Below are 16,972 nucleotides of genomic sequence, written 5' to 3'. Positions count from 1 at the left end.
GGTGACTTGAGGCTTTCTAGGTATCCTTGCTAACCTTAAAACAAACCTAGCTAGGTGCACCAACCTTAAAAATAATAAAACATCTTATAATTTGGAATAAAGGGAGTACAAAACTATTTATAGAGGTGCATGTTTTTTTAATCAGGGCGACTAGTGATTCAACCACCACTATTGTGGCTCGGTTTGGGCTCCACTAAGTCAACCGCACTTACAAATGGATCAGTAGAGGCAGCCGATATTACACCCCTAAAAATGGGGGCACTTGAAGGGACGATTGGTTATACTAGTGACCCTCTACCGATCCATTTGTAGGAGCAGCTGACTTTTGAGACACCCCTACTAAGCTCCAAGGCATATATAGTAATCACCCTCCTTCTTCTAGGCTACCTCCCAAAAATTGCAAATTTGAGGGGGGATTTGATTTCTTTGGTGGAAGAGGTTCTAGAAGATAACTAAATGCTATTCCAAGCTTCTTTTTTGAAGTTTTTTTTGGTAGACTAGTGCTTAATTGTCTCTTTTGTTTGGTGGTTAAGGCATTTATGAAAGAAAGCATGACCAAATCTTTGGAGGTACTAGGGTAAATTTAGTAGAACATGATTCTACACTTATTTAGTGGCCATGTCTTGATTTTAATGGACTATTAATTAGTTTTTGAGCAGGGATTTGGTTTTTGTCTAGATCTAGATCTATACATAGGTGTCTGGGATTACAATTTTTTATTAGCAATAATCATATTATGTTTGTTTGCGAAATGAGATTAAGTTTGCATAAACAATAGCGGTAAAATATTAATTTGGTGCTAATTGTTTTCTTTGAATTCATTTATCATAATAAGAAAATGAAAAATATTTCTTTAGTGGTACACATTAGTTGATTAATTAGGTTGTTTATTTTCTCTCTCTTGCATGGTGATTATTTATGGTACAAATTAGATCAAAACTACATATTTATTTTCATAATTAAGAAACAGGATTGCATAAACAATTTGTAGTAGGTACTATGTGTTTTTTGGACAACATGATTAGAAAAGGTGATCAATTCTATCTATAATTGAAATAAAAATGACCTTCCACAATTACATTGCTATATACTAATTATATTCTTCCTAGTTATTTGATTCTTATATCTCATTTAGTCTTTTTTTCTTTTTGCTTTGATCGACATCGAAAAAGATTGACTACAGAAACTCCTTCACGCTTGAGCCGATACCGCTGTCATCACTGTTTTTGGGATGCTTTCAGCCCTGATCCCAATCCATATGAGTTAATACCGCATACGACATGGCTTTCCCACGGTCTATTCTAAAAACTGGAGTAAATAGGTAGGACCATTGCTAGAGAGGGGAGAGCTATAGCTAGCTAGGTGAAGAGTGAGAAATGTCGGCACTGTGGGAAAAAAATGAGAGAGAGGCTAGTTGAAGAAGCCAAGAGGGTAGATGGACTTATTAGGGTTTTTATCAGGTCTCTATATATGATCTATTTAGACTATCTTCAACAATCGTCACCCAAAATACAAGACCCATTTGTCCTTTGGGTAGCACTACAGGTAAAAGGTTCCATACTTATTTTTAGTCTTCTCCAACAATAAGACCTAAAAGACAACACTCTCTACAAATGGGTCTCGAAGACAGAGGATACCCAAATTTGGGTTATGTCTCTCCTGATACCCAAAATGGGTCTTCTGGTTGGGTACTCTGTTGGAGGCTATAGGTATTGTGTTGGAGACCCATTTTAGATTTGGTTGGGTACTCTGTTGGAGGCTATAGGTATTGTGTTGGAGACCCATTTTGGGTTTGGGTTCGAAATGGGTCTCCTATTGAGACAGCCGGCAGATTTTTTTTTTATCGATCTCTATAAATAGATCTGCTATCTCTATGACTATGAGACACAAAACGTAGCTCTCTCTATACTTTGTAGCTGAACGGAACCTAGCTCCTCGTCCACATGCAGTCCCTCGTCTTCCTTATTACGGCAGTGCTCCTGATCTTGTCGACGGCGACAGCCGACAATGTGACGACGGAGTTCATTCCTCTATACTACACGTGCAGCGAGGATGGTGGCCGGTACGGAGAAAACAGCACGTACTTGTCCAACCTGAAGGTGCTGGCCGGGTTGCTCTCGGCGAACGCAAGCACAGCCAACTTCGTCTCCGGCACCGCCGGCCAGGCGCCTGACGCGGTCTACGGCTTCGTGCTCTGCCGCGGGGACTACACCGGCGCCGCCACCTGCGGCAAGAGCATCTCCATGGCGTTCCGCAACACCGTCGACAAGGGCTTCCTCTGCCGGTTCTACAAGGACGTGACCATCTACTACGACGACTACATGCTCCGCTTCTCCGGCGACGACGTCCGCCGGAACCTCACCAACAGACCGGCATGGGTCGCGCTGAACATGAACAGTGTGACTCGTGTCGCCGGCAAGAATTACGGCGAGAAAGTCGAGAAGCTGACCAAGATGATCGTGGAGGTGGCCGCGAGCTCGCCGGCCCGGTACGGCACGGGGGAGGCGTGGGTGGGAGGCAACGACGTCGTCAGCATGGCCTACGGGCTGCTGCAGTGCACGCCTGACCTCCAGACGGATGACTGCCGGAGCTGCCTCGCCGATCTCGTCTCCATGATGCCGGCGCACTTCAGCCACGAATCCAGTGACTACTACGTTGGCGGGAGGATTCTTGGCCCCCGGTGTAACCTGCGCTACGAGAAAGAGCTTTTCTTCCAGGAGACCAATGCCACGCTCCTGATCGATGTGCCTAAAAGTAAGTACGTAAGTGAGTACAAATATATATATACTTATTTTTTTTATTTAAGAGAGAAAACAATAGATGTCTAGGTAATAATAACTGCATGTAGTCAGTTTTTTTAAAAAAAATTGGGCATAATAAAGCGTGTCTACCGTACCTATTTCTATATAGGATGACATTGTTCTAGCCAAATTCGGAATTCTTTTACACTTAAGTAAGGCCTAGCTTGTTTAGTTGACAAAAACTTTTACACAATTTTTAAAATTTTCCGTAAATCTTGCGACATATGTATGGAGCATTAAATATAGATTAAAGATTAATTAATTACACAATTTACCTGTAACTTGCGAGACGAATCTTTTGAGCCTATATAATTAGACAATTTGTTAAATATAAACGAAAGTGTTATAATACTTATTTTGCAAAAAATTTACAACTAAACAATACCTTGACCTGGGAAAGCTAGTGTCCCCCAAGTTGCACCCATTAATTAATATACAACTACTCGGTGCCAACTTAACTGCTGCTTTGTGTTCCGCACCCGCCGGCCAGCATCTGTTCTTCGGTTTTTGCATTGGCTGTGCATAATTATCATGCGCATTTTATATCTATAAAGAAAGTTGTTTAGGACGGAGATACGGTCTCCAAGGTCTAACTTTAACTTTTTATTTTTATAAAAATATTTATAAAAAAAGTGATATATGTATATTTTTATGAAAGTATTTTTCAAGACAAATTTATTCATTTAGTACGTTTTCATATTTTTAAACACAACAACTTAAAAGTTATTCATGATTTATATTCCCAATGTTTGACTCAAACCTTGTCCAAATTAAAACGATTTTCTTTATGGGTATCAAGGGAGTAGTTTTTATAGACATTAATATACTGCTGCCTAAGCATTTTACTAATGTGACAAGTTAGTTATTGAAGAGAGAGCAAAAATAATAGAAACCAGGTCTAAGTTAGAAATCATGTCTACACAAGAACCAAGACATGAAGTAATATGATTGGTTGAGAATGGAGAGAGAATGAATGTGATTATATAAAAAATTATTCTATAAAAACTATCTATTGGGATCATGGTTTCTATATGTAGTGTCTATAGAAATTAATAGGTATAAAACTACATATAGTTTCTAGCATTGGACTGCCCTTAACATTCATGCACCTACTAAATCCTTTTTGAAATTTAGTGTTGGTGAATGATTGGAGTTAATTAGTCAAATATATACCATGTATTTTCACAATTAAAACAAATTAGTTTTGACTTTTTTATCATTTACAGATCACCTCGGCAAAATAGAGATCATTCTAATCACCATTGCAGCTGTTCTCTCTATCATACTTTTTATAGCTCTACTCGGATGGATCATACAATGGAAAGCAGGTACGTATACAGAGGCCTGTTTGGAATCCCTCCTCTAAACTTAAGAGCACTTTACCTCATTTTTTAGTCTAAAGCTCTAATGTGAGGTGGAGCTAAAGTTTGGAGCTAACTTTAGACCATCTATTAATTAGAGCTTTAGCTCTAAAGTTTAGAGGGGGGAGATCCAAACAGGCCCTACTTTGGCTTCTGGAAAAATATTAGGTACTGAAGAGAAAACACATGTTTCTACTTCCTCGGAAAAAAAAACACATATGCATGTTTCTTAGAGGAGGAATGCCCCACCGCCTATCTAGCTGCCCCAGCAAAACATGTTCAATGAATGAAGACATAAGGTTATCATAAACTTAAACATTTTAACGAACATGATTGTGTGCTTTCTCTTTGTAAATGATCGTTGGAAAATCTTTTAAAATATATATTGTGTGGTATTTGTGAAGTCTTATTCATGTTTCATGAGAAACAAAGCCAAACTGAGTCCATATAAGAAACAGTAACTAGCCACGCCTTCAAATTTAGGTTTTGTTGGTGTAAATGCTAAACTAACAGATAATGGTAATATTCATTAGTTTGGTCCTCAGTATAGTATAGCTTTACTGGTGCAATTGTTTAGGCTATGCACCTGGACAAGTCTTCAGCTGCATTGCAATCCCTTATAATTTGGAAGGAAAGTAGTATAAACAATGGCCTTATTAACTTAGTTTACTGCAAGTCCTGCCGCTGTGTATAATAATATGACGCGAGTTTTTGTGTTATCCAAAAGTTTGTATTATATAATATAAGTGAGCAACAATAATGTTTTCTCAACTTCTTATTTGTTTTTGCACTGCTTGCTGTGATGCTATTTGCACTGCAAAACTAGACTCAAAAACCAGAAATGAGCTAGAGGAATGGACAAGACTGGTTGCTGTGGAGATAGGAACGATGTTTACACACTTTACTTTATCTGAGATAAGAAGTGCCACTGACAATTTCTCAGAAGCAAAGAAACTTGGAGAAGGAGCTTTTGGTCCCGTTTACTGGGTAAGTGAGTTATAACTGTATGCCAACTATGTTGGACATTAGCATTATTTTTTATACGATAAATAACATGAGGAAAGAGAAACCCAACTATAGTATCAATTGTGATAAAGAAAAAATTGGGTGATGCATAAAAATCACATATAAAATAGAAACACATAAAAGTAGAGGTTATAGAGGCTAGAAGAGTTATTTTACACATCATTAGATTAGATCTGAAATTGGTTCCTTTGGCTATGAGTGTATTCCTGTTTTCCACACCAAGATGGAAATCGTTTAGTGGGCTATTGTTTTGAAAACATACTATAAATAAGCTAAGATCTGTTACTTCATTCATCGGCAATTCATGATATACTACTGAATGTCTCAAGATGTGTAGGTAAAGCAGCTAAAATACTAGTAGGAATAGTAGTAGGATAATCAGTGTCAAATCCTAAAATGACAACCAATGAGCTGTTACTTCATTCATCGGCAATTCATGATATACTACTGAATGTCTCAAGATGTGTAGGTAAAGCAGCTAAAATAGTAGTAGGATAATCAGTGTCAAATCCTAAAATGACAACCAATGAGCTGACTTTTCTCGCCATTGTTGTATTCCAATTATCCATCCCATTATGTTACATGTTCAAAAGCATTACAAGGGTAACCAAGCAAACTCTTTCAAAGCAATCTCCAACAAGTTCATTCTACTGATAGTAAACTCTCATCATCCTTATCTCTATGTCATATGATCGTATTACTAAAATCTCCATAGTGTAGACCGCATCTTTATCAAATGTTCACAATGATTAGCATAATGTTGCCATCATCTTTCTACTTATATGAAGAACAGTATGTGCAGTTAGCCAACTGCTTAGGCCTTGTTTAGTTTGGGAAAAATTTTGGATTTCGCTACTGTAGCACTTTCGTTTGTTTGTGGCAAATATTATCCAACCATAGACTAACTAGGATCAAAAGATTCGTCTCGCGATTTACAGGTAAACTGCGTAATTAGTTTTTGTTTTCGTCTATATTTAATGCTTCATGCATGTGCCACAAAATTCGATGTGACGGGGAATCTTGAAAAATTTTGGGAACTAAACAAGGCCTTAAAAACATGAGTGGCTTTTTGCACAGGGTAAATTAGCTTATGGAGTTGTGGCAATCAAAAGATTAGCAGCATATTCAAGTCAAGGTTTGGAACAGTTCAGAAATGAAATTAGATTCATAGCAAAGCTTCAACATTTAAATCTTGTCAAGCTGATTGGTTTCTGTATGCAACAAAAAGAGAAGATACTTATCTATGAGTACATGCCCAACAAGAGCTTAGATGACATTTTCAAAGGTATGCTCAACTGTTAACCACAAGACAACACCCCCCCCCCCCCAACCCCAACCCCCTTTTGATCAAGAAAGTTATATATTGTCATTCCAAAAATGTATCCTTGCAGATGTTGCGAAGTGGGCATCGCTAACATGGCCTTTGCGTCAGAATATAATTGATGGCATCGCTCAAGGACTTCTTTACATACACAACTTTTCACAATCAGAAACATGCATTGTCCACAGAGACTTGAAAGCAAGTAACATTCTATTGGACCATCAAATGAATCCAAAGATTTCTGATTTTGGGATAGCGATGCTTAGCTCAAGTGCAACAGAATCACAAGATACTGTACCAATGGGAACACTGTAAGTACATAAGTAAATTTGGGTTGCTTAGCTCAAGTGCAGCAGTACATATATAAGTAAATTTGTATTGTCATGGCCTAAAATTGGGATGATACGGAGATGCATTATATAAAAGTGAATATAGACAAGATACAATTTGTAAGGTTTTTACAGATGGATATATGTAGTGTACATTTCAATATGCATTTTATCTTACCTAGGTTATCTGTATATCAACTATCAAGAGAGATCATTATCAGTGCTGGATGCAGAAAAAAAATATTTACCAATAGTGGCGTTTAGCTTACAATATAATGATAGAGTACAAATAGCAAAGTTTAACTCAATTGCAGCAGGACATATATATGTAGGCTTGAATTACCATGGCAAAAAATGGGATATGGAGATGCATCACATACAAGGGAACATAAACAAGCTACAATTTTTTACTGTTTCAGGATTGGATATTGTAGTATACATTTCAGTATGCATTTTATTGCCTAGGATATCGGTGCAGGAGAGAACATTTTTGTATGAAAAAATGGAGGGGAAAATAGTGCACAAAAGATAAATGATCAACATGTTTTTTTTGGGACAAACTGGAAAGAAAAAGGTGGCCTGCCAGGAGGTGACAAGTAGCCTCCCCGGCAGCCAGTAACAGGAGCTCGAGATGTTCAAATTGGAAGCTGGCAGTTGACTAAATTTGCCATTTACTTTTGTATGACTATATGAATAAATTGCTGATATATTTTTCTTTCACAGTGGTTACATGGCACCTGAGTGCTTCCATGGGAGTAGCATCTCAGTGAAGTCTGATGTTTTTAGCTTTGGAGTCTTGATTTTGGAGATAATAAGTGGAAGGAAAGTTGCGACTAGTTTCCGTCGATACAAAAGATCAGACAATCTGATGGCTTACGTGAGTATTCTCTTGTACAAAAGAACAATTTTGTTGAGTAACTGTACCACCTGCTTTCAAGGCTATCAGGCCAAATAATCTACTTTTGGAACAGGCTTGGCGACTTTGGGAAGATGGAAATTGTAAGCAGCTCATCGACAACTCTCTAAGTGTTGAGGAACATAACAGTGAGTCAGAGATAATCAGGTGCATTCAGATTGCGCTCCTATGTGTTCAGGCCAACCCAGAGGACAGGCCTGACATGGTAGAGGTTGTCAGGATGCTAAGCATCAAGGGCACCCAGCTGGACAATCCTAAGCAACCTGCTTATTTTGATGAACTCATCGTGGCAACAACAAGCAACCATACCAGTACTCGGTACCTCACAGCCATACATGTCCATCCAGCTTAATAGATAGTATCTGAATAATGCATAGCAAAAGATGATTTCATCTAGGGTTGTATGCAATTCCTAGCAAAAGGAAAGATACTAATTTCCTGCAAGGTTGATTTGTAAACAGATCATTCAAAAGCCTATAAATTCCTAATCTGATGAAGCAAAACCAGATTATCCATTCATAAGAAAGATTTCACACCTCCCAAAGATGAATTGCTTGATGCGAAAATCAGAGAACGTCCTCTGGACACAAGGACGTGCACATATGCTGATATGCTTCTGCACCTATCTTCACCTCAGCTTGTTGGCCTTTCTCAGAACGTCTTCAATTGCCGGTGACATCGCTAGCTCCCATCTGATGTGGAAGCGTGTGGTTTGGTATCTACGAACAAATCAGGGAGTCCCGGAATCCAAAATCATTTTTTTATATTAAGGAAAATGCTTCCAGCCTACCCCGGAATCCAAAATCATAGGGTTCCAAACAAATTTGAACTGTAAATAGCCAAAAAAGCTGGAGAATTCAATCAACCTACGGCAGGACCAGTGTTTTAAATAGCGTGCTAAGCCTATTAGCGGCAGCCTCTCTAAAAGGCTAAGAAAAGCTATAGCGCGCTAATAGCGGGCTAAGCCATTTAGCGGCTGAGCAAAAAATATGTTAAACATCATGTAATTTTACACATAATAAAGATGAAAAATATTATGAATACCAATAGTGATAGATATTTCAAAGGATTACTAACATATTACATCAAAGTTCGTAGTTCATACATGATACATCAATAATAACATACATCACATAGGGGCATATCCCTGCTATTTGGGCCTCCAAGTTATTTGGGTCGATAGAAATGATTCCCAAGGCCAAATAGCGGCGCTAAACTAACCCAATTTAGCGAAATTAGCGTGCTATTAGCTGCTAATAGCGGGAACAATCATTTAGCGTTAAAATCTCCATAGCTTAGCAGTCCTCCTCCACAAACGCTAAATAGCGCTATAGCGTCTGCTATAGCGCGCTATTTAGAACAGGGGGCAAGACACTAGTTCGTTTGGCTGATAAGTCATTGACTGATCACTGTTGAATAGCTAGCAGATTCGCCTCTTAAACAAACAAATACGGCGGCAGCAGTAGCATTGCGTTAATTTACCATCAGAATTCAAAAAGGGCAGACTGGCTGTGGAAAGCATAACTAGAAGGCTACAGAAAGATTAACCTTGTAGTAATGGCAGGTGGGATTCATCGTGGATGAGCCACCCTTGGCTGAAAGATGCCCTCAAACGACGGAGAGCACGGAAAGCGCAACCGCTGCTGCGGGAGATCGCCGGGACAGTCAGGTTTCCGCCGCCGCGGAGCTTCGTATTTGGTGCTTCCACCTTGCAAGAATGAAAGGTGGTTTGGGCCATGGCTTGGTGCGTTGCAGCATTGCAGCAACCGACAATGGGCTTCTCTTGTTTGGGCTTTGGAAACGAAATAATGCCACGGCCCGTTATATGATCTGGGTGGGTCCGGTGGCTTCTTGCTATATTTCTGCCGTTTCTTGCAATGTTACTTGTATTTTTTAGAACAACAAGCACAAGAGATAAGTGATATCAGTTTCATAGACAAAAAAAAAATCATTTCCATGCACGAACTAACAATTTAATCGGTGGCACATAACCAAACAATCCTTAGTTTAGTGGCCTTTTCTTTTTACATTATGCGTAAGCAGTACTGGTACTTCAAAACTCCAGAGTTCCAAGTAATCTGAGTGTCAATACAAAAAAGAGAGCGAATTAGAAAAGAACAAAGTAAAACTAATAACGACTGAACATCTACTAAATCACCCAGCAGCAGCAGCAGTAGTAAATAAGTAATTCCAATCGACAAAAATGGTTAGTAATGGCACAAGTTCATTCTAATGCACTGGAAGCACTCCAGTTGAGATATTTTTCTATCTCCTGTCCGTTCAAAGACTGTTCCATGGTCTACAGTCACTATTATCGCCGTGCTTCACCCTCCGCCAAGTCGCGATGTTGAGCGACCATTAGTGGCCTGCTTGTGAGCCAGATCCACGGCTGCTCGTGCAAGAGAGGCCAGATCCATGGCCGCTCGTGGTAGGGAGACCGGATCTGCCACATCCTCGAGTACTTCTACCTCACCGGCGCCGTCGTGCTATGACGTACATGGGGAATCCAGGTGAGGTCCTCAGTATCACCCTCAATCCCCATGCTTCTACCTAGCGTCACTGCTACTGTGCATCTGGAGTTTGGCCGCTGGAAATCCTCTGCTCGTTGCTCTATTCTGCTGCCATGTGCTTGTTGCTCTGCCGCTGCATGCAGTCTACGTGTTTGATGAAATGTCAATGCATGTTGACTGTTGTTTTGCAATTGACCGTTATGTGCTAGCTTCTGTTAGATGGTGTTGTGATTAGATGCATCCTCATACAAGAGTATGCAATGTCATTCCCACCTGGCCCTTGTCTGCTTTTTGTACAGTTGTTTTTGTAGGAGTTAGGCAATAGAGAGATGATGGAAGTGACGAGAGAACAGAAGAAACATTTAACTGGTGATGAGATTTTCTGAACTAAACCATAGAGGACAAAATGGTTGGGAGTTGGGACATTTACTTGCATCAAATTACTGTCCTTGGCTGTAAGATCATATAACCTGAGGCGTTGATAGCCTCCAAGAAGGAAAGAAATGGCTACTTGTAAATTGCTAAGGAGCTATATGCTTCAAGCACCAAGTAGTGACACAGGCTGAGATGATGACCATTAATATACTAGTATTTTCTGATTGGATCATCAATCTTCAAAGCCTACAATCTGAACTTAGCGTTCCTACATGATAGAAACACTACAAAATTTATCACTCTTTGGACCATGTATAGGTTCAGTCTTCAAATTAGCACTAGCATGTTTGACTGTGTTACATGAAAAAAAACCACAAATTTCTATTTCAGCTTTATAAAAGTGTGATGATATTAATTACCTAGTTCCAACATCTATTGCTTGCCTTTAAACACTAGTGAAGGTTGCCCAAAACTGGTTCATGCTTGAGTGAGTTTGATTTAGGGTATTTTTGGCCTGAGCTAGTTCACTTTTTTAGTAGTTGCTTTTGTTAGGACAATGATCTGGTCATCTTACAGAGCAGCTGCTGCATACTCCCCTTCTTTCTGAACATTGCAGACCAATGATTGGTGCCTTATATATCTTAGAATTAGAATTTTCAGTTTTGAAGATGCAGTGATTTGGTTGATGTATCAGACTCTGTAAGGTGTAGGCTACTAGCAGTAGCACTAGAACCTGACTAGGAAGATATGTCTTGCTACTCTATCTTTCTGATATCGTACATATGCAGATCATGGTTTCTCTCTAATTACTCAAACTCTCTAGGAATAGCTATACTCTGTACTGAGCTAGTTACTATTACTATTACTAGAAATTGCTTCGATCTTGTTATGTTCTATCCGAACATAGGAATTTCTTGCATGTTAATAAAAAAACTTAAAAGTTATAGAACAAAGCACCAAGGGTGCTTAGAGCACTAAGTTCTGCATTATTCTTTTATCTCAGTTAATAAGTAAAGTAGCATTATTCACTGTCCTTTTTTATTTTTTTACAAGCACTACTGGAGTGTAAGCTCTCTGCTTTTCTGAACTCTGAGCATACTTTTTCCCGTGAACTTTGAACATGCTATGCATCCTTTTAGATACTGAGTGTGTTATGATCAGCGCCATAAGTTGTTCACTGATGAAATAATTACTGGTGCACACAGCTGTCTAGGAAGAAGGCAAGCTAGGGTTCTTTGATTGACAAGCATCCGCAAGTCAGCGAGCCACCCACGGGTAAGTGAGCTGAACTGAAATCCCACAAGTACAAGCTGACTAGCTAGAGTTTCTGCCTTTTTGCTGTCAGTTAGATAATTTTCTGATAGACACTTCTGCTGTAAATACGTGAATTCAAACATTTGATAGTGTGAAAGAAATTTCAGATTTTATTAGCTTGTAGAATATCAATTTTTGATGTAGTTGAATGTGATGCACTATTTTTGGCAGAGAAGTGATTGGTTCGAGAGCCTAGTGGAGTGTGGAGAAGAGTTCTGATCCAAGTTCTGCTTCACAGGTATGGACAATATATGGCTTATGAGCAATGGGTCAAAATACTTATTCTGTACGATTGCAGCTCCTTTGTGTTAAATACAGTTTGAAAGACAATTTCTAAATTTGTTTAGTCAGAGTTGCATGCAGAGTGCTTAGCTGGTGTCATAGCTGTAAACTTAATCATCTATATGGTAGACATATGGTTGAATATACCTTGTGAGCCTTGCTGGTGTTATGTGGATATGGTGTCCTGTTTTATTCAGCCCTACATACTCCTATAAGCTTTCCTAGTGTCATTGTCGTTGTTTATCATCATTCCAAAATATCGATTAGCTATGTAAGGCCTTGTGTGTATACATAAGAGTTTCACAATGACATTCCAAAATATTGATTAGCTATCGCTGTAAATAAGCAGGATTCAAAGGCTCAGATCAGTGCAACTCACACCTAATAATTGGGATCCTTCAGCTACATGCAGGAGCAGTACAACAAGGTACGATACAATAATAATGCTAAACTAATCAACTAGTAATTGTACAATTCCAAAGTAATATTTTACCTGTGAGCTCTTGTTACATCAAAGCACAAATAAATCTTTATAAACTCATCCTGGTATAAAAGAGTCTGAGAGCCTTACATCAATTGTAGTGTTGCTTAGAATTTTTAATAATATCTATTTGAAAATGTGTTCTCTGTATAGAGTGGTCTGCTGTGTAGAAAGGCCACATTTATGGATGGCATACCGTTTTGATATTTTCTATATTGATTCAGTAAGGTAAGTCTTATTCCTAGCATTTTAGATATGATTGAGCATGTTGGCTGAGACTAGGTGCCTTAAATATATTGGATAGAAGTTGGTATTTCTTGCAGCAACTTTTTTTTTTGCTATATTAGAACACAACTGCTGAGCATATCGACATGCTCAAATTTCTGTAGACGAATTTATACCCATTTATAAATCACTCTCATCGAACCAAGGTTGAAAATTCAGGCTGTACCAAGCCTAATTATTTTCTACTTTGCTGTAGGTTCAGAATAGATTTTTCCTTTGATATGAATTGCAAATACAATGGCAACTTGCACGTGAAGAAGGTGTATCTTTGTCCTTTTTAATGCCTGTTCAAGTTAAGTATAAGTTTCCTCCTCCCTTTAGTTACTTTCCAATGCTCTGTGCATGTCCAATGCTGCAAGAGAGCTGCTGCATATGTTGTCCTTTCTGAACATTGTCAGCCGCAAACCTTATTGTTTATTACATTATTCTCTGCTCGCACTTCTAAATTTGTACTTTGGTTTATAATGGTTTTGCAGGATCTCAAGAACACCTTACACCTTGTTTAGTTCACCCCAAAATCCAAAAACTTTTCAAGATTTCCTTGACAGCATATGCAGACCATCAGTGCTTCCTGACAGCTGCATGAACAGAGTGGACTTTGCTTGCCCTGTTGTATGAGCTAGGCCTGCTTATAAGTGCTACCGGATTTAGTACAACCATCAGTGCTTCCTGAGCCTGTGGCCTCTCACTATACGCTGAAGTAAGTAGAAAAAATAGTATTCTCCTATGATCTAAGATTAAACACCATTTGCTGCCTCTCACTATACAAGGCTAATTATTTCCCCCCAACAGTTTCTTTTTATAAGTTGGCATGGTTCTACTAGTAGTATACTCTATTTTGTTCACTAATAACTAAACTGTAGTAATGGGTTTGTGGGGATCACATTGTTTGTAATTGACCAAAACTGCAGGTACTGATAGAAAATTATACCATAATCACTGTTGGCCACAGAAAAAAAATACCAATAATGCTAATACTGTTACCCAATTGTAAAAAACTGTGGAGAAAAAGGGGACTCTGTAATGTCTATTGTAATTTCAACTTTTAGCAGTGGTAGAACAACTTATTGCACTAGAAACCTATTGGGCCTGCTAATACTGTCACCTGTCCGTTCAAATCTTCAGACCGCTGATGAAATCCGACAGCCGTTTTCCCTATAAATCTTTGGGATTTTGTACCCGTTTTCCGTATTAATTACAATTTTGTTAGTTTGGTTTGTGTTGAGGGTTTCCCTATCCTCACAAGAGTCCTACCTACTACTACTGCTACCACCATGACTTAAAGTTCATTTCAGGCTTGTCACAGCTAACAGAACAAACATGGGAGTGGCAGTGAAAGCCTCCATAGCTCTTCATCTCCTCCCTATCCTCCTCCTCACTGCCACCAATGATGCAGCCACGTTCACCATCACCAACAATTGCAGCTTCACCGTGTGGCCAGCTGCCACGCCAGTTGGTGGTGGCACACAGCTCAACCCTGGGCAGACATGGACCCTCAACGTGCCCGCCGGCACCTCTGCCGGGCGCTTGTGGGGGCGCACCGGCTGCTCCTTTAGAGGCGGCAGCGGGAGATGTCAAACAGGCAATTGCGGTGGCGTGCTTTCCTGCAAGCTGAGCCCTCAGCCACCCGTTACGCTTGCAGAGTTCACGGTCAATAGCGGAACGTCTGATTTCTTTGATATCTCCGTCATCGATGGCTTCAACCTACCTATGGACTTCATGGGAGGGGCAGGGTGCAGCAAGGGGCCACGCTGCCTGGGCAACTCTACATCGCAGTGCTCGGATGCATACACCAATCCCAGTGATGATAATAAAACATTCACTTGTCCAGCGGGGACCGACTACCAGCTCGTTTTCTGCCCCTCGGTTGATCTAAGACCTACACCAGTAACTGTAAGTCCTCAACCAGCACCTTCTCCTGCAACTGTAATCCAGATAGCACCACCATCGCCATCACTTGTGCTATCACCTCGTGGGGCAACAACAGCAAGATCATCCTCAGCAAACCAAGTTGTTGTGATTCTAGCTACGGTAGGTGGCTTTATCTTTCTAGTGATCCTTTTCATTGCCATTTTCTTCATGTGTAAACGAAGAACCAGACATCAGGAGATGGAGGAAATGGAAGAGTTTGAGGACCTACAAGGAACACCAATGAGATTCACATTTCGACAGTTAAAAGTAGCAACTGAGGATTTCAGAGACAAGCTAGGGGAAGGAGGATTTGGGACTGTTTACAGGGGGCAGTTCGGTGAGGACATAATTGCAGTGAAACATTTGGATCGAACTGGTCAAGGAAAAAGAGAATTTCTGGCAGAGGTGCAGACAATTGGTGGCATTCACCATATCAATCTGGTGAGGCTCATTGGTTTCTGTGCAGAGAGATCACACAGGCTCTTGGTTTATGAATTTATGCCTAAAGGATCCTTGGACAAGTGGATCTACAACCGACAAGGGAATAACACTACTCTTCTGGACTGGAGAACACGTTGCAAGATTATTACTCACATAGCTAAGGGGCTCTGTTATCTTCATGAGGAGTGCACAAAGAGAATTGCTCACTTGGATGTCAAACCACAAAATATCCTGCTAGATGACAGCTTTAATGCTAAACTTTCTGACTTTGGACTGTGCAAGCTCATCGATAGGGATACGAGCCAAGTGATTACCAGAATGAGAGGCACACCTGGGTATTTGGCTCCTGAATGGCTGACGTCACAAATCACGGAGAAGGCTGATATATATAGCTTTGGTATTGTGGTCATGGAAATCATCAGCGGAAGAAAGAACTTAGACACCTCCAGATCTGAAGAGAGCACACATCTCATTACCTTATTGGAAGAAAGGGTGAAGAATGGTCAGTTAGCAGAGTTGATAGACAAGCATAATAATGATATGCAAGTACACAAGCAAGAAGTAATACAAGTGATGAAGCTCGCAATGTGGTGTTTGCAGATTGATTGCAAAAGACGCCCTCAGATGTCCGATGTTGTCAAGGTCATGGATGGTACCATGGATGTGGAAACCAACATAGATCATAACTTTGTTGCAAGAAGTCGAACAATCTTTGGTGTTGCTGGTAATGCAGCCTCCTCATCTCCATATCTTGCCTCAGATGTATCAGGGCCAAGGTGAAAATAGCAAATACCACAGGCACAAAGACAGATTTTTTTTCTTAGCAATTTGCAATGTACCAAACATGATCTAATTAGAAAGTGTATTCAATTTAGTTGATGCATGTAGACGATCTGTTTATATCTTGCAGGGTAGAAATTATTAGCATGTTCCTAAAATACACCTACTAATGCTCACACGAGCTCAAAGCAACATTGCATTTGCAGGCAAAAATTAATGTTAGGACTTCGGAAGAAAAACTCTTACATAATCAATTTGTCAAGGCATATCCATTGTTCTCTCTTGCAGCCAGCGCAAAAATATATGGCATGGCGGCAATGGCCTTGACGGACGTAGCTTTATTTTTTTTAAAAAAAAATGAACCGGCAGGAGAACTACCCACTATTAAAAAGAAGAAGACAAACACACAAAAGTACAGACGGACGTAGCTTCGTTTCCAGCAATTCCCCTCGCGCCCGGGTGGTGATTGGGAACATAGACAACAGAGAAATAGCCCATTTCCAGCAATTCCCCTCGCGCCCGGGTGGTGATTGGGAACATAGACAACAGAGAAATGGCCCACCTGAACAGACAGGGGCGCGTTTGTGAGGGTGTACCAGTCCAGCCTAACTAGCCCATCAGACCCAGGCCCAGCCAAGCCAGGCTTGTTTGGAGCAAGTGCTGTTGTTTGTGTCATTGTATGAAACTAGCCTGGCCCAACGTAGCTGGTGTTTGTGGAGCAGTTGGGAGCCAGGTTAACAGAGCAACTACCTCAACTACCTTTTGGAGATTGTGTTTGGCACATATGAAACTCGGCCAGGCCCATGATCAAAATACAGCAATTCACATGTTTTGAACTG

At 40.0% G+C, this 16,972-nt stretch overlaps 2 protein-coding genes across 4 annotated transcripts; both read left to right on the top strand.

Annotated features, from left to right (window-relative positions):
* On the top strand, positions 1,944-6,824 carry LOC8078202 (cysteine-rich receptor-like protein kinase 25). The gene is made up of 4 exons (XM_021456230.1): positions 1,944-2,754; positions 4,989-5,149; positions 6,266-6,473; positions 6,580-6,824. Exons 1-4 carry the CDS (start codon positions 1,944-1,946, stop codon positions 6,822-6,824), a joined length of 1,425 nt encoding a protein of 474 aa, XP_021311905.1.
* LOC8078614 (G-type lectin S-receptor-like serine/threonine-protein kinase SD2-5) lies at positions 9,861-16,253 on the top strand. 3 transcript variants are annotated; one of them, XM_021456812.1, is made up of 7 exons: positions 9,861-10,264; positions 11,845-11,914; positions 12,125-12,191; positions 12,585-12,662; positions 13,204-13,293; positions 13,478-13,701; positions 14,297-16,253. In XM_021456812.1, the coding sequence occupies exon 7, from the start codon at positions 14,322-14,324 to the stop codon at positions 16,131-16,133; it is 1,812 nt and encodes a 603-aa protein (XP_021312487.1). In that variant the 5' UTR covers positions 9,861-10,264; positions 11,845-11,914; positions 12,125-12,191; positions 12,585-12,662; positions 13,204-13,293; positions 13,478-13,701; positions 14,297-14,321; the 3' UTR covers positions 16,134-16,253. The 3 variants fall into 3 exon arrangements, with proteins under 3 accessions (XP_021312487.1, XP_021312486.1, XP_002458028.1); XM_021456811.1 differs by having other exon boundaries at positions 13,198-13,293; XM_002457983.2 differs by lacking the exon at positions 13,204-13,293.

This window comes from Sorghum bicolor, chromosome 3, assembly GCF_000003195.3.
Source record: "Sorghum bicolor cultivar BTx623 chromosome 3, Sorghum_bicolor_NCBIv3, whole genome shotgun sequence".
Taxonomy (NCBI): Eukaryota; Viridiplantae; Streptophyta; class Magnoliopsida; order Poales; family Poaceae; genus Sorghum; species Sorghum bicolor.
The sequence above is the reverse complement of the archived record's forward strand: the minus strand, read 5'-3'. Positions and strand labels throughout refer to the sequence as shown.

Bases quoted from the DNA above. Each gene is read 5' to 3' on its own strand.
- LOC8078202 (XM_021456230.1), top strand. From the start codon at position 1,944: ATGCAGTCCCTCGTCTTCCTTATTACGGCAGTGCTCCTGATCTTGTCG. The intron at 5,150-6,265 runs GTAAGTGAGTTA...CTTTTTGCACAG, and splicing joins CTTTTGGTCCCGTTTACTGG to GGTAAATTAGCTTATGGAGT. The intron at 6,474-6,579 runs GTATGCTCAACT...GTATCCTTGCAG, and splicing joins CTTAGATGACATTTTCAAAG to ATGTTGCGAAGTGGGCATCG.
- LOC8078614 (XM_002457983.2), top strand. From the start codon at position 14,322: ATGGGAGTGGCAGTGAAAGCCTCCATAGCTCTTCATCTCCTCCCTATC.